The sequence below is a fragment of the Somniosus microcephalus genome, chromosome 3 (genome assembly GCF_052327205.1).
Source record: "Somniosus microcephalus isolate GS21.2 chromosome 3, FLI_Smic_1.0, whole genome shotgun sequence".
Taxonomy (NCBI): Eukaryota; Metazoa; Chordata; class Chondrichthyes; order Squaliformes; family Somniosidae; genus Somniosus; species Somniosus microcephalus.
The window spans coordinates 184979750-184999625 of NC_140989.1; the positions used below are offsets into that span (position 1 = coordinate 184979750).

At 46.7% G+C, this 19876-nt stretch overlaps 1 protein-coding gene across 1 annotated transcript in view; it reads left to right on the forward strand.

The window, feature by feature from the left end:
- Positions 1-443: 443 nt before the first annotated feature.
- Positions 444-19876, forward strand: part of unc93a (unc-93 homolog A) — a 225391-nt gene continuing 205958 nt past the window's right edge. Inside the window, exon 1 of the mRNA XM_085982017.1 lies at positions 444-762. Within this exon, the coding sequence (XP_085838143.1) occupies positions 667-762 (96 nt within the window). The 5' untranslated portion in view covers positions 444-666. The remainder of the gene's footprint in view (positions 763-19876) is intronic.

Below are 19876 nucleotides of genomic sequence, written 5' to 3' on the forward strand. Positions count from 1 at the left end.
GTCTGGACATCAACCCTTTCACTAATACAAAAGCAAAATACTGCGGATGCTAGAAATCTGAAATAAAAACAGAAAATGCTGGAAATACTCAGCAGGTCAGGCAACATCGGTGGAGAGAGAGAAACAGAGTTAACGTTTCAGATTGATGACCCTTCATCAGAACTGGAAAAAGCTGGAGATGGAACAGGTTTTTAAGCAAGTACATGGGCAGGGAAAGGGCGGAGGGGAGGAAAGAACAAAACCCTGCCCCACCTCATTGCAGCCTCCCTCCTCCACATGTCAGCTTTGTTTTGGCGCGCCGTTAGTCGCCGACTGACCCAGAGTTCAAATCCCCACCCACTCACTCTCCTCCCAACCGGAGGCGCAATTAAAAATACTTTCCACTCTTTCCGTATTGCCAATCGGAAGACTAAATTGTTGATTCGATTCCTAAAGGGAAAAAAAACAACTCTCCCCCCCTCAGCTGGAGACTTTAACATGTGAACTTTGTCATCAAACCAAAGGTCATCTGACACAAATATATATAAAAAAGAAACCAGGTGGACCCAGAGGAAAGTTAACCGCAGGGAACCTGCCATCTTCTCATCGTTGAATCCAGCTCGCTGAAAAAGGTCGTCAGTTCTTAACTGTAACCGACTGTCAATTAACTGAGTGATTTCAGTCAGCATGTTGAGAATTTCAAACGATACAAAGAACGTCCTTATCGTCAGCTTCGGGTTTTTGATGCTGTTTACTGCTTATGGAGGACTTCAAAGTATCCAGGTAAGTTTCCAGTATAATAAACGTAACCTTTCAATGTAACTTACAATTTGGAACTTCAGGAGGGATGCATATTTACACTGTTGTAATTTGTTTCGCTATTGTAATATAATAGTCTGCTCTGGATACATTCCCACTGTCAAACAACACGCGTGTACCGAGGTCCCAATTTCAGTTCACGTCACAGGGCTCAGACTATTTTCAACATCCCCATGCTTATATTTTTTTTCCCACCACAAAATAAACTGATCATGTATTTTGGATAATGACAGCTGGGTTGTCAATAGGGGTTTCTGTTTTTGACGCACCGGCAAAGCGGGTTCTAACCCTAACCCCTAATCTTATTTTTTCGAGGAATGCCCCATCGGGCTCCCTGAGGGGTCCGTGTGACAATGCACTGTGCAGTGTGGAAGCAGGTAGATTCCAGGTTCAGTCTCCTGTCTGTGCTGAGTTAGCGGATCTCAGGGTGACAGTGGAAATGCTTCAAACAAAAACAGAAAATGCTGGAAGTACTCAGCAGGTCAGGCAGCATCTGTGGAGAGAGAAACAGTTAACGTTTCAGGGCGATGACCCTTCGGCAGTGGAAATGCTTCAATGGGTTTCGGTGTCCTTAGACCAGGGAGGGGAAAATCAGATGGGGGCCCCTATCCATCGACCTCTGTGTGTCCAGACAGCTGAACTGTAATGCCCCTCATAGTGTTCAGGTTCACATGTGAAAAATGACCACTTGGGCAAAGTACTAGAGGACTGTTTGCACCCAGGGGATGATATGCCAACAAAAGTTAGTACCTTCAAAAGAAGGGGAACTAAAATTTGGAGGGCAAAATTCAGTTTCAATGTAAAATTCTGAGCAGAAAAAAGAAGGAAACCAATGCTATGTCTGTAATCTTTGTATGTACGTGTTTAGTGCTACTTCAGGTTTTGATTCTGACAGTTTAAATGTTTCGAGTGACACCACAAGAATATCTGTTTGATTGAGGGAATTCTCTGATTGATACAGAAAATACAATTTTACTTTCCTCAGCTGCATAGTATGCTCTAATCCCACTCTCTCACCCGGTCTGCCCTCGAGTCACCATCCTGCTTATTCTCAATTTTTATCCTGTTCTTGCTTCCAAGTGAGAGAGGGGATGAGTGAAAGGCAATGCTGCTGGAAGGAAAGTACCTTAACCTCAAAATGCATTCTAAAACCAGTTATTTTTACAAAAGCACAAAAGGGAATGAATAGATCCATTTCATAATGTAGGGTAAGCTAGGAGAGACGTGTCCCCCAGTGATATTCCCTAACTCTCAGTGACAAAAGGACAAGAAACTGTGAGGGTTTATACTGGGCAGATGGGAGGGAGAGGTGCAAGGTAAACCATTTTATTGTATCAAGTGCTTTCAGTGGTTTCAACATGAAAAGTACTATATAAGTTCCAGTATGGCTATTATTAAGGAAACATTAAAGTGGCCACACTGGGTAAGAAAAGACAGGGAGGCAATACCAGGGAGATGAGGACCAGGGAGGTAACCTCATGAAGGACACAGACAATATTGAGACAGGGAAACATCTCCTTTTGATTTGCATGCTTTATGTCAAACAGTTGAGTTGGCAGCAATTTAGAAGATGTGCTTGCATATTGCCTGCTTATTGGTGGAATAGTGTTCCTTGTGGTTAATGTATACAAGAAAATTGTGCTTGGCATGCTAACTTCAATAGGGCAAATTTCCACCAGATTCAAGTGTGAGGATCAGGAAATTGGTTGGTGATCACTTCCACTCAGTCCTCATTGAAAACTCCACTGTGATCAATGAATGCAGGGAACCAGTCTTTGAAATAACAGCAGGTCCCACTTCTGCCAAGATTATGTTCTGGTATGCAAGTGTAACTGCTATTTTAAGCCTATTTGTTAATACTCTGGTAGCTTATTCGCCCCACATAACTGGTTCCAGATCTCAGGCTTCTCAGCAACCAAAATGCATCTCCAAGGTAGATTCTCCCCATGGCCATCTGTGATGAAATATGCCATTCATCAGGCACTCTGTATTCTCTGTGTTTGATTGTGCCTGTGACTGTGACAAGCAGGGGAGTTTAGTTTCAGTTTCATTTCCTTACCTGTATTGTATTGTGTGTAGGGCTCCGCCCATACCTGGCCCCTACTTAAGCAGGCCCCAGCGTGTCTCACAGGCAGTACAGCAGATCTCTGGATGAGAGACACTTCTCCACTGTGTATTACTTTCTGAGTTAATAAAAGCCTTGCTTTGCTCCGTTAACGTTGAGTCTCGGATTCATTGAGGCACATCACCATCCATTTGAGTAATGTGAAAATCAGGTCTTTCGTCCAACACAAACTCCTGTCATGTCTTCTGCTGTCATCCTGCCTCGCACACCACAACCCTGCTTCCAGATACTAGGATTCTCTAGCAGATGTCAGCGTTTCCTCACAGTACTCTCAGCCACAAATAATCCCCTTCCCACTGCCTCTAGAGTTCACCACCCTGTCCACTGCTTCAAAATCCCATGCTCCACCTCCTAGTGCTCCAGGAATGCATAACCCTCAATCCATCTCTTCCACACTATGGACCCCCTTCCACCTCTCCTAGATCCTACATCTTCCTCCCACTCCTGTATCAGCCTACCATTACATCCACAATAGCATCTCCCCATTCCACTACTCCAACACCTCACCACCCCCATTTGAAAAAGCCTGGCCTTGGAACTTGATATTTTCCCCAGATTATGGCACTGTTAGCTGAATTAGATTGTGAAGTCTAAGCATGAGAGCTTGAGCACAGAGATTGGAGACAGAGCTGGGAGAACGTAAATGGAGTGGATCGCAAGCAGAGTGGAGAAATTTTGTGAGTGCAGGAATTCAGTGGAGAGGAGGAAGGCGGTTGAGACGTCTAACTGAAAAGGAGGAGTGGAACCACAGAACCCAAGGGGGGAGAAATTCGGTATAGCCCCGTTTGGGGCGTTAGAATTGGCACTGCGCAAAATTTAGTGCCAGGCGCAATTTATCGCCACCTCGAGCGATATTGGGTTGCAGCACCCCTGAAGGTGATTGCGCCGCTAAATCAGGCGCTGCATGGCAGTCTTAAGGCGCTAACCCGGCGCAGCGAGGTGCTACCTCACAGTGCTGGCGAAGCTCATGTGATTTAAGTCAGCAATGGAACACAGACACACTGGCACCATCCAATTCTTAAAGGGGAGTTCTGACGAATGGTCATCGACCTGAAACGTTAAAACTGTTTCTCTCTTCACAGATGCTGCATGACCTGCTGAGCTTCTCCTGCATTTTCTGATTTTTTCTTAAAGGGGAGGGTTGATCTTGCCTTGCTCTCCATTCACATCCTGCTCATTGCAGCCTTGAATCTCGGCCTGAATCTCAGCCTGGAGAGACCTGTACATCTAATCTGGTGTAAAGAACAATGGAGAGAACCAGGGAAAGATCTCAGAGTGCAGACCCCACAGTCTCTTCTAATTTGATACAAGGAAGGGCAAATCAAAACCAACCTGCAAAACTCCTTCACACAGCGTGGAGTCTCTCCAGAAGTCTGTCTCACTCTCTCACAATGTGTGGTGCAAAAATGTCACCTTCAAAAAAGGCAGGAGGTGTTCCCCTTTAAATAGCGCTCCCCTAGTCCCTTTCAGACAGCATAACGGTCCCTTCAACCTGTCCTTGTTAGCGCCAGGCGGAACGGAGGGGGGGCACCACTGAATTTCCGGTCCGGGGCGCCAAAAAGGCGTTGCACACTGAAATGACGTCCTGATCTGCCTGCGCCCGTGAGCGGGCACTAAGATTTAGTGCCGGCGCTAAATGTCCACTCAATATGGGAAGAGGCGCAGGGTTCACTGCGCCCAGGCGCTAGTTGGTTAGCGCCCCACTTCTCGGCCTCTTTAGGCGCTAATCGCTGGCGCAACCAACCGAATTTCTCCCCCAAGGTCTCTAAGTTAATAAACACAAGAGCGGACCTGCCGGAGAGCGAGAGGAGCGGCCGCTGATAAAGGTAGGCCCAAGAGTCCTGGGCCTAGAAATTCAGTTAGGCCCCGCCAGCAGGCTAACGCCCAAAAGTTAGCGCTGCGCGCGGAGCCCGTTGCGACCGCCAGAAATTCACTTTTAGCGCCCCAATTCGGAACCGGGCGCTGTTCCAGGGTGTGCCTGCCTCCGCTTGGGGCGCTGAAAGTGAATTTCAGCGCTCCAGCTGCCGCTGTGCCACCCGATGCGGTGCGGCAGGCTGGGGTACTGCAGGCCTCCTCCTTCTCTTAAGGAGGAGCTGCCGGCAGCCGTGAGATCGCCGCTGGATTCTGGCAGCAAATGAGCCCAGCACCACGGAGAAGTGCCGGACTCACGGGAATCGGCCACCAATGCCGCGGGGGGGTGGTGGAGGAGGCCGGGGAGGGAGGTGCGGGCAGGCGGCCGCCGAAAAAGCGGCCGGCCGCACCTCCACCTTAAAGCGCCCCAGTAGCGCAGCAGTACAGCCCCGTTTCACGAACGTTGTTTGCGGCCGCTGCAGAAGAGGCGGCCGCAACTAAATATGGGGTTTGGGCCGGAAGCGGGGCGGTACCGGGGCACTGCGCACACCGATGACGTCATCGGTGTTGGCGCAGCGCTACCGGCTACCGCCGCCATTACCGCAGCGCTGAATATCAGCGCAACCTCTTATACTGGCGCAGAAACCCTCTTTAGGCGCCAACTGGGTGCAAAGCTTGCAGCGCCCAACTGAATTTCTAGGCCCAAGTGTCAGGGAGTGAGGTAAGTGACGTCAGCACAAGGGAAGGAACTGATTGGTGAGTAGTTGGTGATCTTTTTTAAGTCTTTAGTTTATTTCTGTTAAGTTACTTAATAGTCTATTAAGTAGAGGCATGGCAGGGCACCTCGGTCCCGTGGAATGCACATCCTGTGCCATGTGGGAACTCCAGGAAGCTTCCCTTGTCCTGGACAGCCACATGTGCAGGGAGCGTTGTCAGCTGGAGGAGCTCAAGCTCCAGATTTCAGAGCTTGAGCGGCAGCTGACGTCACTGCGGTGCATCCGTGAGGCTGAGAGCTACGTGGATAGCACATTTCAGGAGGTGGTCATCCCGCAGCGTAAGAGTGTACTGGCAGAGAGCGAATAGGTGACTGTCAGACGGACAAGAAGGACCAGGCAGGTAGTGCAAGAGTCCCCTGAGTGCATCTCGCTCTCCAACCAGTATTCAGTACTGTGTACTGGTGAGGGCTATGGTTTCTCTGGGGAGTACAGCCGGAGCCAAGTCCATGGCACCACGGGTGGCTCAACTGTACAGGGGGGGATGAGGAAGATCGGGAAAGCAATAGTGATAGGAAATTCGATAGTTAGGGGAACAAACAGGTGTTTGCAGCCACAGACATGATTCCAGGATGGTATGTTGCCTCCCTGGTGCCAAGGATGTCACTGAGTGGCTACATTCTGAGGGGGGAGGCAGAACAGCCAGAGGTTGTGGCCCATATCGGTATCAACGACATAGGTAGAAAGAGGGATGATGTCCTGCATGCAGATATTAGGGAGCTAGGAAAGAGATTAAAAAGCAGGATCTCAAAGTTAGTAATCTCTGGATTACTCCCGGTGCAACGAGCTAGTGAGTATAGAAATAGGAGGATGGAGCAGATGAATACCTGGCTGGAGAGATGGCGCAGGAGGGAGGGCTTTAGATTCCTGAGGCATTGGACCAGTTCTGGGGAAGTGGGACCAGTACAGGCCGGTCGTGTTGCAACGCAACAGAGCCGGGACCAATGTCCTCACAGGGAGGTTTGCTAGTGCTGTTGGGGAGGGTTTAAACTAATTTGGCATGGGGTTGGGCACCAGGATGTAGCATTAGAAAGGAGAAAGAAGGTGCACAAAGGATTGGGAGAGACAGATCGCACTAGAGTAAGAAATAGTACGGTATTAGGTGGGGTCAGACTAAGAGAGAATGCAAGAGTGTCTAAGATAGGTTTACAGTGCATGTGTGTGAATGAACGAAGTGTGGTAACTAAGGTTGGTGAGCTGCAGGCGCAAATAGACACATGGCAATATGATGTGGAGATAACGGAGACCTGGCTCAAAAGAGGGCAGGATTGGGTACTAAATATTCCTGGATATAAGGCGTTCAGGAAAGATAGGGAAGGAAAGAAAGGAGGTGGGGTGACAGTATTGATTAAGGATAATATTACAGTGCTGGAGAGAGAGGATGTCCTGGATGGGTGAAGGACACAATCTATTTGGTTAGAGTTGAGAAACAATAGAGGTGCCATTACACTGCTAGGTGTATTCTATAGGCCGTCAACTAGTAGGAAGGATATAGAGGAGCAAATTTGCAGGGAAATTACTGAGAGATGCAAGAACTATAGGGTAGTGATAATGGGGGACTTCAACTATCCGAATATTGTTCTTTGATGTAATGTTTTCCTGACTGACCTGTTTGGACACCATTCACACCTTTGATTGCTGTGATTATCTCTCTGTCGAGGTGTGATAAATGGCAGTTAGAAAGATTACTTGTAATCATCTGGCATTATTCTCTGACTATATAAGCTGTGTCTTTATGCATCTCTCCACTTCACCTGACGAAGGAGCAGCGCTCCGAAAGCTTGTGATTTCAAATAAAACTGTTGGACTACAACCTGGTGTTGTGTGACTTCTTACATTTATCCTAATATAGACTGGGATAGTAATAACGTAAAGGGCAGAGAGGGGGAAGAATTTCTGAAGTGTGTTCAGGAGAACTTACTTGATCAGTACGTTTCTGGCCCAATGAGGAAGGAGGCATTGCTGGATCTGGTTCTGGGGAATGAGGTGGGTCAAGTGGAGCAACTGTCAGTAGTGGAACATTTAGGGAACAGTGATCACTGTATCATAAGGGTTAGACTAGCTATGGAAAAGGACAGGGAGCAATCTGAAGTAAAAATACTTAATTGGAAGAAAGCTAATTTCAGTGAGTTGAGAACATATCTGGCCCGGGTAAATTGGAATCAAAGATTGGCAGGAAAGACTGTAATCAAACAATGGGCTGCCTTTAAAGAGGAGATGGTTTGGGTACAGTCGAGGTACATTCCCACTTGGGGGAAAGGTAGGGCAACCAAAGCCAGAGCTCCCTGGATGATGAAAGAGATAGAGAGTAAGATGAAGCAGAATAAAGGAACGTACAACAGGTGTCAGATTGAGAATACAAGTGAGAGCCAGGCAGCATATAGTAGGTTCAGAGGGGAAGTGAAAAAGGAAATAAGGGGGCAAAGAGAGAGTATGAGAATAGATCGGCAGCTAACTTAAAAGGGAATCCAAGTCTTCTATAGGCATATAAATAGTAAACGGGTAGTAAGAGGAGGGGTGGGGCTGATTAGGGACCAAAATGGAGAAAAGGCTTTGGCCTAGAAATTCATTAAGGCGCTGCCAGCTTTGCGGCCAGTTACCGCCTAAAGAGGGCTTCTGCGCCAAAAATGAGTTTGCGCTGATATTCAGCGCAGCGGTATTGGCGGCGGTAGCCGTTAGCGCTGCGCCGGCACCGATGACGCCATCGGTGTGCACAGTGCCCCGGTTCCGCCCCGAAACCGGCCCGATCCCCATATTTAGTTGCGGCCGCCTCTTCCGCAGCGGCCGCAAACAGCGACCAGAAATCGGGGTCGTACTCTAGCCTTAGTGGGGCGCTTTAAGGTGGAGGTGCGGCCGGCCGCTTTTTCGGCGGCCGCCTGCCCGCACCTCCTTCCCCGGCCTCCCCCCCCCCCCGCCCCGCGGCATTGCCGGCTGCTTTCCGCGAACCCGGCACTTCTCCGAGGTGCCGGGCGCATTTGCCGGCACTCTCCAGCGGCGATCTCCCCGTTGCAGGCAGCTCCCCCTTAAGAGAAGGAGGAGGCCTGCAGTACCGCAGCCTGCCGCTCTGCAGCGGCTGGCGCAGCGGCGCCAAGAGCACTGAAATTCACTTTCTGCGCCCCAAGCGGAGGCGGGCACACCCTGGAATAGCGCCCGGTTCCGGATTGGGGCGCAGAAGACGAATTTCTGATGGTCGCAACTGGCTCGCGCCCAGCGCTAACTTTTGGGCGCTAGCCAGCTGGCGGGGCCATAGTGAATTTCTAGGCCTTTGTGCCTTAATGCGAGGAGCAGTCGTGATAAGGTGGATGAATTAGTTGCGCAAATAGATGTAAATGGATATGATATGATTGGGATTACGGAAACATGGCTCCAGGGTGACCAAGGCTGGGAATTCAACATCCAGGGGTATTCAATATTCAGGAAAGACAGGCAAAAAGGAAAAGGAGGTGGGGTAGCATTGCTGGTTAAAGAGGAGATTAACACAATAGTAAGGAAGGATATTAGCTCTGATGATGTGGAATCTGTATGGGTAGAGCTGAGAAATACCATGGGGCAGAAAGCGTTAGTGGGAGTTGTATACTGACCCCCAAACAGTAATGTTAAGGTTGGGGATGGCATTAAACGGGAAATTAGAGACGCGTGCAATAAGGGCACAGCAGTTATCATGGGTGACTTTAATCTACATATAGACTGGGCTAACCAAATTAGTAACAATACTGTGGAGGAGGAATTCCTGGAGTGTATATGGGATGGTTTCCTGGCCAATATGTCGAGGAACCAACTAGAGATCAGGCCATCTTAGACTGGGTATTATGTAATGAGAAAGGATTAATTAGCAATCTTGTTGTGCATGGCCCCTTGGGGCAGAGTGATCATAATATGATAGAATTCTTCATTAAGATGGAGAGTGAAGTATTTGAATCAGAGACTAGGGTCCTGAATTTAAATAAAGGAATCTACGATGGTATGAGGCGCGAGTTGGGTAGGATGGATTGGGGAATGTTACTTAAAGGGTTGATGGTGGATAGGCAATGGCAAACATTTAAAGATCGCATGGATGAACTACAGAATTTGTTCATCCCTGCTTGGCATAAGAATAAAACAAAAAAGGTGACTCAACCGTGGCTAACAAGGGAAATTAGGGATAGCATAAGATCCAAGGAGAGGACATATAAATTGGCCAGAAAAAACAGCAAACCTAAGGATTGGGAGCAGTTTAGGATTCAGCAAAGGATGACAAAGGCATTAATTAAGAGGGGGAAAATAAAGTATGAGAGTAAGCTTGCAGAGAACATAAAAACTGACTGTAAAAGCTTCTATAGATATGTGAAGAGAAAAAGATTGGTGAAGTCAAGCGTAGGTCCCTTGCAATCAGAAGCAGGGGAACTTATAATGGGGAACAAAGAAATGGTGGACCAATTAAATACATACTTTGGTTCTGTCTTCACAAAGGAGGACACAAATAACCTCCCAGAGATGTCGGGGAACATAGGGTCTAATGAGAGGGAGGATCTGAATGAAATCAGTATTTGTAGGGAAATGGTGTTCGGGAAATTGATGGGATTGAAGGCCGATAAATCCCCAGGGCCTGATAATCTACATCCTAGTGTACTTTAGGAAGTGGCCCTAGAAATAGTAGATGCATTTCTGGTCATCTTCCAAATTTCTATAGACTCTAGAATAGTTCCCATGGATTGGAGGGTAGCTAATGTTACCCCACTATTCAAAAACGGTGGTAGAGAGAAAACGGGCAATTATTGACCGGTAAACCTGACATCGGTAGTGGGGAAAATGCTAGAGTCCATTATAAAAGATGTAATAGCAGAGCACTTGGAAAACAGTGAAAGGATCGGACAAAGTCAACATGGATTTACAAAAGGTAAATCGTGCTTGACTAATCTACTGGAATTTTTTGAGGATGTAACTGGTAGAATAGATAAGGGAGAACCAGTGGATGTGGTGTATTTGGACTTTCAGAAGGCTTTCAATAAGGTCCCGCATAAGAGATTAGCATGTAAAGTTAAAGCACAAGGGATTGGGGATAAGGTACTGACTTGGATAGAGAACTCATTGGCAGACAGAAAGCAAAGAGTTGGAATAAACAGGTCTTTTTCCAAGTGGCAGGCAGTGACTAGTGTGGTACTGCAGGGATTGGTGCTAGGACCCCAGCTATTCACAATATATATTAATGATCTAGACGAGGGAACTAGATGTAATATCTCCAAGTTTGCAGACGACACAAAGCTGGGTGGGCGTGTGTGCTGTGAGGAGGATGCTGAGAAACTCCAGTATGATTTGGACAGGTTGGGTGATTGGGCAGATGCATGACAGATGCAGTATAATGTGGATAAATGCGAGATTATCCACATTGGTGGCAAAAACAGGAAGGCAGATTATTATCTGAACGGCAATAGATTGGGAGAAGGGGAAGTGCAACGAGACCTGGGTGTCCTTGTGCACCAGTTGCTGAAGGTAAGCATGCAGGTGCAGCAGGCGGTTAAGAAGGCAAATGGTATGTTGGCCTTCGTAGCGAGAGGATTCGAGTACAGGAACAAGGATGTCTTGCTGCAGTTCTACAGGGCCTTGGTGAAACCGCACCTTGAGTATTGTGTGCAGTTTTGGTCGCCTTATCTGAGGAAGGATTTTCTTGCCATGGAGGGAGTGCAGTGAAGATTCACCAGACTGATATCTGGGATGGCAGGAATGACATATGAGGAGTGATTGGGTCGATTGGGCTTATACTCGCTGGGGATATCATTGAAATGTATAAAATTCTAACAGGATTAGACAGACTAGATGCAAGAAGGATGTTCCCGATGGTGGGGGAGTCCAGAACCAGGGGTCACAGTCTAAAGATAAGGGGTAAGCCATTTAGGACAGAGATGAGGAGGAATTTCTTCACCCAGAGAGTGGTGAACCTGTGGAATTCACTACCACAGAAGGCCGTTGAGGCCAATTCATTAAATATATTTAAGAAGGAGTTAGATATATTTCTTAAGGCTAAAGGGATCAAGGGATATGGGGAGAAGGCAGGGACAGGGTACTGAATTTGGATGATCAGCCATGATCTCATTGAATGGCGGAGCAGGCTCAAGGGGCCGAATGGCCTACTCCTGCTCCTATCGTCTATGTTTCTATGTTTGTATGTTTCTATGCATGGAGGCAGAGGGCATGGCTGAGGTACTAAATTAATACTTTGCATCTGTCTTTACCAAGGAAGAAGATGCTGCCAAAGTCATTGTGAAAGAGGAGGTAGTTGAGATACTGGATGGGATAAAAACTGATAAGGAGGAGGTACTAGAAAGGCTGGCTGTACTTAAAAAGTAGGTAAGTCCCCAGGACTGGATGGGATGCATTCTGGGGTGCTGAGGGAAGTAAAGGTGGAAATTGCGGAGGTACTGGCCATAATCTTCCAATCCTCCTTGGATTAGGGGCTGGTGCCAGAGGACTGGAGAATTGCAAATGTTACACCCCTGTTCAAAAAAGGGTGTAAGGATAAACCCAGCAACTACAGGCTGGTCAGTTTATCCTTTGTAGTCGGGAAGCTTTTAGAAACGATAATCCGGGACAAAATTAACAGTCACGTGGACAAGTATGGATTAATTAAGGAAAGCCAGCACGCATTTGTTAAAGGCAAATTGTGTTCAACTAACTTGATTGAGTTTTTTGATGAGGTAACAGAGCAGGTTGATCAGGGCATATGGTTGATGTGGTGTACATGGATTTCCAAAAGGAGTTTGATAAAGTGCCACATAATAGACTTGCCAGCAACATTGAAGCCAATGGAATAAAAGGGACATTGGCAGCATGGATACAAAATTGGCGAAGTGACAGGAAACGGAGAGTAGTGGTGAACGGTTGTTTTTCAGACTGGAGGAAGGTATACAGTGGTGTTCCCCAGGGGCCGGTACTGGGACCACTACTTTTCTTGATATATATAAATGACTTGGAGTTGGGTGTACAGGGCACAATTTCAAAATTTGGAGATGACACAAAACTTGGAAGTATAATGAACAGTGAGGAGGACAGTGATAGACTTCAAGAGGACATAGACAGGCTGGTGGAATGGGCGGACACGTGGCAGATGCAATTTAACGCAGAAAAGTGTGAAGTGATACATTTTGGTAGGAAGAACAAGGAAAGGCAATATACAATTCTAAAGGGGGTGCATAAACAGAGAGACCTGGGGGTATATGTGCACAAATCGTTGAAGGTGGCAGGGCAGGTTGAGAAAGCGGTTAAAACGCACATGGGATCCTGGGCTTCATAAATAGAGGCATAGAGTACAAAAGCAAAGAAGTTATGATCAACCTTTGTAAAACGCTGGTTCGGCCTCAACTGGGAGTATTGTGTCCAATTCTGGGTACTGCACTTTAGGAAGGATGTGACGAGGGTGCAGAAATGATTTACAAGATTCCAGGGATGAGGGACTTCAGTTACGTGAATAGACTGGAGAAGCTGGGATTGTTCTCCTTAGAGCAGAGAAGTTTGAGAGGAGGTTTGATAGAGGTGTTCAAAATCATGAGGGGTCTAGACAGAGTAGTTAGAGAGAAACTGTTCCCATTGGTGGAAGGGTCAAGAACCAGAGGACACAGAATTAAGGTGATTGGCAGAAGTACCAAAGGTGACATGAGGAAAAACGTTTTTACGCAGCGAGTGGTTAGGATCTGGAATGCACTGACTGAAAGGGTGGTGGAGGCAGACTCAATCTTATCTTTCAAAAGGGAATTGGATAAGTACCTGAAGGATAAAAAATTGCAGGGCTACGGGGAAAGGGCAGGGGAGTGGAACTTGCTGAAGTGCTCTTGCAGAGGGCTGGCACGGGCTCGACAGGCTGAATGGCCTCCTTCTGTGCTGCAACCATTCTATGATTCTCTTCTACCTGTGTGGTATGTCAAGTTTTGTAGGATGCATCCGTACCATTCAGTGAACTGAAATGCTAGATTTTCTTTTAACTTCTAACAGTTGCTGCTCCATTGTTTCTTCAAAATTATTTGATGAAAAGCTGCAGAACAAATTTCAAAAACTTTATTTATGTAAAGTTTACTTGTGTTTTTTAAATGTTATATTGGGTTGGTAATTGATTAGGAGGTAGGAGACAGAGAGTAGAGATAAAGAGAAAGAGAATGTACTCTGTTTGGTGGGACGTGACAAGTGGTGTTCCCAGAGATCTGTACTGGAACCTCAGCTTTTCACCATATGTATCAATGACTTGGATGAAGGAATGGAAAGTTGTTTATCCAAGTTTGCAGATGACACTAAGCTAGGAGGCACAGTAACTAGTGGAGATGAGAGCAGGAAGTTGAAAAGGTATCTAAACAGATTAAGTGAGTGGGCAAAACTGTTGCAGAAGGCATTCCATGTGGAGAAGTGCGAGGTCATCGACATTGGTTCCAAGAAAGGCAAATCAGAATATTTTCTTAATGGCGAGAGATTAGGAGCTGTGGATGAGTAAAGAGATTCGGGTATCCAGGTACTGAAATCACGAAAATATAGTGCACAGATATAAAAAATAATCAGAAAGGCTCATGGAATGTTGGCCTATATCTCAAGGGGGCTGGAATACCAAGGGAGGGAGTTATGCTTCAGTTATACAGAGCCTTGGTACAGACCCCATCTGGAGTACTATGTTCAGTTCTGGGCCCCGCACCTCAGGAAGGATATATTGGCCTTAGAGGGGGTACAGTGCAGATTCACTGAGGCTTAAATGGTTAAATTATGAGGATAGGTTCCATAAAGTAGGCTTGTATTCCCTTGACTTTAGAGGGTTGAGGGTGATCTTAATCACAGAAATCACAGAAACCCCACAGTGCAGATAGAGGCCATTTCGGCCCATCGAGCCTGCACCGACACATATCCCACCCGATCCCCGTAACCCCTGCACCGACACATACCCCACCCGATCCCCGTAACCCCACGTATTTAATCCCCCTAACACTAAGGGTCAATTTATCATAGCCAATCAACCTAACCCGCACATCTTTGGACTGTGGGAGGAAACCGGAGCACCCGGAGAAAACCCACGCAAACACGGGGAGAATGTGCAAACTCCACACAGACAGTCGCCCGAGGCCGGATTCGAACCCGGGTCTCTGGCGCTGTGAGGCAATCTAGGTGTTTAAAATGATCAAGGGATTTGATAGGGTAGAAACTATTTCCTCTGGTGGGGGGAATTCAGAACAAAGGGGCATAATCTTAAATTTAGAGCCTGGCCATTTGGGAGTGAAATCAGAAATCACTTTTTCACACAAAGTATAATAGAAATCTGTAACTCTTTCCCCAAAAGACTGTGTATGCTGGGCCAGCTGAAAATTTCAAGCCTGACATTGATAGATTCTTAGTAGGTACAGGTATCAAGAGATAGGGATCAAAGATAGGTCCAAAGATGTGCGGGTTAGGTTGATTGGCTATGATAAATTGACCCTTAGTGTTAGGGGGATTAAATACGTGGGGTTACGGGGATAGGGTGGGATATGGGCAGCACGGTGGCCTAGTGGTTAGCACTGTTGCCTCACAGCGCCAGAGACCCGGGTTCGAATCTGGCCTCGGGCGACTGTCTGTGTGGAGTTTGCACATTCTCCCCATGTTTGCGTGGGTTTTCTCCGGGTGCTCCGGTTTCCTCCCACAGTCCAAAGATGTGCGGGTTAGGTTGATTGGCTATGATAAATTGACCCTTAGTGTTAGGGGGATTAAATACGTGGGGTTACAGGGATAGGGTGGGATATGTGTTGGTGTAGGGGTTACGGGGAGCGGGTGGGATATGTGTCGGTGCAGGCTCGATGGGCCGAAATGGCCTCTATCTGCACTGTGGGGTTTCTGTGATTCTGTGATTCTGTGATGTGTTGGTGTAGGGGTTACGGGGATCGGGTGGGATATGTGTCGGTGCAGGCTCGATGGGCCAAAATGGCCTCTATCTGCATTGTGGGGTTTCTGTGATTCTGTGATAGGTAAATGGAGTTGAGGTACAGATCAGCCATGGTCTCATAGAATGGTAGAACAGGTTCGATGGGCTAAATGGTCTATTCCTGTTAATATGTTGCTGCATCTTTTTTAAACATAAGTTGTTTTTTTTGGCATCTACCATTAGGGAAATGTGTGAAATAGGAGTGGATGGAGGGTTAAGGGTGAGGTGAGTGACAGCAGACAGTGGTTGAACAGCTTAAGGAGCAAGAGGTAAAGGTAGTGATGGGAATTAGGGAGTGGTAGGAAGGGGAGTGCATAGTGGGACTGCAAAGGAGTAGGGGTGCAATGGAGTGAGGGGGTATGGGAAGCACAAGTGATGGGGTCGATAGCAACATGTGAAACAGATTTGCAAAACTGACTGATCAGCTGTAAGCATAGAGTAGAAAATTTGGATTACCCATTAACAAATAGAACACAAAGGTCATGTCATGTGGGAAGCATCAGGAACCTGTATCGGAAGATAAGAGAACTAAGTGAACCTTACAAACTTACAATGGCCACAGTGAAAGACCAAAGTGGTCAGATATTTGAGGACAAACAGGCAAGGAGCAAGGGGCGGAGAGAATATTTTTGAAGATCTATAAAATTTTCGGAGCATGGCGGATGATTCAATTCTGGAGAAACCACCCTGTACAAAATGAAGTGAGTTGATGCTGGATTTCTTGGAAGACGAAGTAAAGACTTCTACTGATAGTTTGAAAAAGAACACGGTTCCTGGTATCGGTAATATAACTGCAGAGTTGTTGCAGGCGGATGAGGAACATACTGTGAAAGTGATGCAAAGGCTGCTTAACAAAATTTGTGAAGAAAAACAAGTACCTGAAGACTGGGGAAAGGCAATAATGATATCAACCTTCGAAAAGGGGACGAGCGAATGCAGCAATTACAAAAGAATCAGCTTACTGAGTACACCCGAAAAAATATTTACTAAGACACTGCAGGGAGAATGAAAAGATATGTAGAAGTGATACTACATGAAGAACAAGCTGGTTTTACACCAGAATAACGTACAATTGGTCAACTGTTTGTAATGAGCCCGATTTCAGAGAGATTTATAGAACACAACATCCATTGTTACAACTTCATAGATTTTAAGCAGGTCTTTGATGGTATATGGCGAGAAGGGATATGGCATCTCTTGCGGATGTATGGTATTCCTGAGAAACTTGTCAGACTGATAGAAAACAGCGTTAACAAGCGCTGTTAGAGTGGATAGGAAACTGATGGAATGGCTTAGATCAACAGTTGGGGTGAGACAAGAATGCACACTGTCACCTGATTTATTTACTCCAGTACTGGAAGCAATAATGAATCTTGCACTAAACGATAATACTGGAGGAGTATCCATATGTGGCAGGATTGTAAACAATCTCAGATTTACTGATAATATTGACCTAATAGCAACATCTAAAACTAATTTGCAGAGACTAACTGATATGGTGTACATTGAGAGTAGAACATTTGGATTGCAGATTAACATAGAGAAGACAAAGGTCATGTCATTTGGGAAGCATCAGGAAGATGTACACATTACAGTTGGAGGGGATGTAGACAGGTGGAAAAGTTACTCTCCTCCGAAAGCCAACCCTTGACCTCTCCGTCCTTGCAAACTACTGCCCCATCTCCCACCTCCCTTTCCTCTCCAAAATCCTTGAACGTGTTGTCGCCTCCCAAATCTGTGCCCATTTTGCCCGCAACTCCATGTTTGAATCCCTACAATCAGGTTTCCGCCCCGCCACAGTACCGGATATTGCACTAAGAATAACGATGAGGCTAACAGCGTTCACTGATATAGTGGGGTAAATTGGACAGCAACTTCTGGCATCCTCATATGTACAGTTAAACAAGGAAATCCAGAAGTTGCTGACAGAGATACCCTGCTCCTCCAAACGTGCGCTGTTGCAGTCCTCGCTGATAGACTGGGCACTGAACTGAAGGCAATGGCATCAACTTGGGATACTATCCCACTAGTTCCGCACTAAAGGCGGCCGGAACAGTTTTGGCTGGTGTATTCAGGAGTAAGTGAATTTTCAACGGTGCGATAAGTGATATTTACTGCCAAATATCCTCTTTGGTCCTGAAAAATTAATTTTACAAGTATGGAGTCTCATTCCCTCAGAAGATAATTAGTGTTGGAGATTTAACATTTTTTTTTTACTTTTTCTGTCTGTCTCTTTTATCTCTGTCTCTGTTAATCCCATCTGTATTTTCCAATCTTTATTTTGCTTTCTGTACATGATTTAAATCTAATTTATACTTCCTGCTTTTATACTTGTTATGTATAGCTGTCAGCGAGGTGAACGGCAAGCGCTGTTGCTTCACCGCTGACTACAAAATCCAGGCCATTTGGTTCTTTCTGCTAGCCGTCTTCTTAAAACCCTCTCCCCTGTCTCCTCCACCCTCATCTCCGACAACAAGTGTAAGGAGCTCATGGACTTCTTTGTCGCTAAGATTGAGACCATCTGTTCAGCTTCCTCTGCCACTTCCCTTCCTTCCCCTAGCCCACCAGGCCAAACTTCCTCTAAGGTTCCCACCTGCCCTAGCCCAGAACTCATATCTTTCTCCAGTTTCTCTCTCATCTCCCCAAATGACCTCTCTGTGCTCATCTTGTCCATGAGACCCACTTCCTGCTCACTCGACCCTATTCCCACCAAACTGCTGACCACCCAACCTCCTTTTCTGGCTCCCATGTTGGCTGACATTGTTAATGGCTCTCTCTCCTCAGGTACTGTCCCCCTCTCCCGCAAATCTGCCGTCATCACCCCTCTCCTCCAAAAGCCAACCCTTGACCTCTCCGTCCTTGCAAACTGCTGCCCCATCTCCCACCTTCCTTTCCTCTCCAAAGTCCTTGAACGTGTTCTCGCCTCCCAAATCCGTGCCCATTTTGCCAGCAACTCCATGTTTGAATCCCTACAATTAGGTTTCCGCCCGCCACTGTACCAAAACGGCCCTCACCAAAGTCACAAATGACATCCTTTGTGACTGTGACAAAGGTAAGCTATCCCTCCTCGTTCTTCTTGACTTGTCTGCAGCCTTTGACATGGTTGACCACTCCATCCTTCTCCAACGCCTCTCCACTGTCGTCCAGCTGGGTGGGACAGTGGTTCCATTCTTATCTATCTAATCATAGCCAGAGAGTCACCTGTAACATCTTCTGTTCCCACTCCTGCATCGTTAGCTCTGGTGTCTCCCAAGGATCTATCCTTGGCCCCCTTCTATTTCTCATCCAAATGCTGCCCCTTGGCGACATCCTGTATGCTTTTGACACCCAGCTCTACCTCACCACCACTTCTCTCGACCCCTACCCGGTCTCTAAATTGTCAGACTGCTTATCCGACATCCAGTTCTGGATGACCAGACATTTTTTCCAATTAAATATTGGGAACACGTGAAATGAGCATGTGCATCCTGACCGTCACGTTAGTGCCTGAAAAACATGTGTTGCATGGCTGAATTTCTAGGTCTATATTCTTCCCAAAGCTATCACTCACTTACAACATGTAGGAAATGTGCTCCTTAAAATGCTGGAATGGTGCCTTCAAGATTAGTTGGGGAATTGCCTGATGTATTCTTAAAATGGAGTTCAGCTTAAAATGGAGTTAAAGGTTGAACTGAATAATGGGAAATGGCTAGAAAGCAAAGCTAATTCAAACCATGAAAGTTCTTAAGGCCAATAAAGCCATAAATGTTTGTGCAGATAAACAAGACATTCCTTTTTTAAAATTCATTTATGGGATCAGGGCGTCGCTGGCAATGCAAGCATTTATTGCCCCTCCTTAGTTGCCCTTGAGAAGGTGGTGGTGAGCCACTGCCTTGACCGCTGCAGTCCGTGTGGTGAAGGTACTCCCACAGTGCTGTTAGGTAGGGAGTTTCAGGATTTTGACCCAGCGTCGATGAAGGATCGGCGATATATTTCTAAGTCAGGATGGTGTGTGACTTGGAGGGGAACTTGGAGGTGGTTCCCATGCGCCTGCTGCCCTTGTCCTTCTAGGTGGAAGAGGCCGCGGGTTTGGGAGGTGCTGCCGAAGAAGCCTTGGCGAGTTGCTGCAGTGCATCTTGTAGATGGTACACACTGCAGCCACGGTACGCCGGTGGTGGAGGGAGTGAATGTTTAAGGTGGTGGATGGGGTGCCAGTCAAGCGGGCTGCTTTGTCCTGGATGGTGTCGAGCTTCTTGAGTGTTGTTGGAGCTGCACTGATCCAGGCAAGTGGAGAGTATTCCATTACACTCCTTACTTGTGCCTTGTAGATGGTGGAAAGGCTTTGGGGAGTCAGGAGGTGAGACACTCGCCGCACAATACCTAGCCTCTGACCTGCTCTTGTAGCCACAGTATTTATGTGGCTGGTCCAGTTAAGTTTCTGGTTAATGG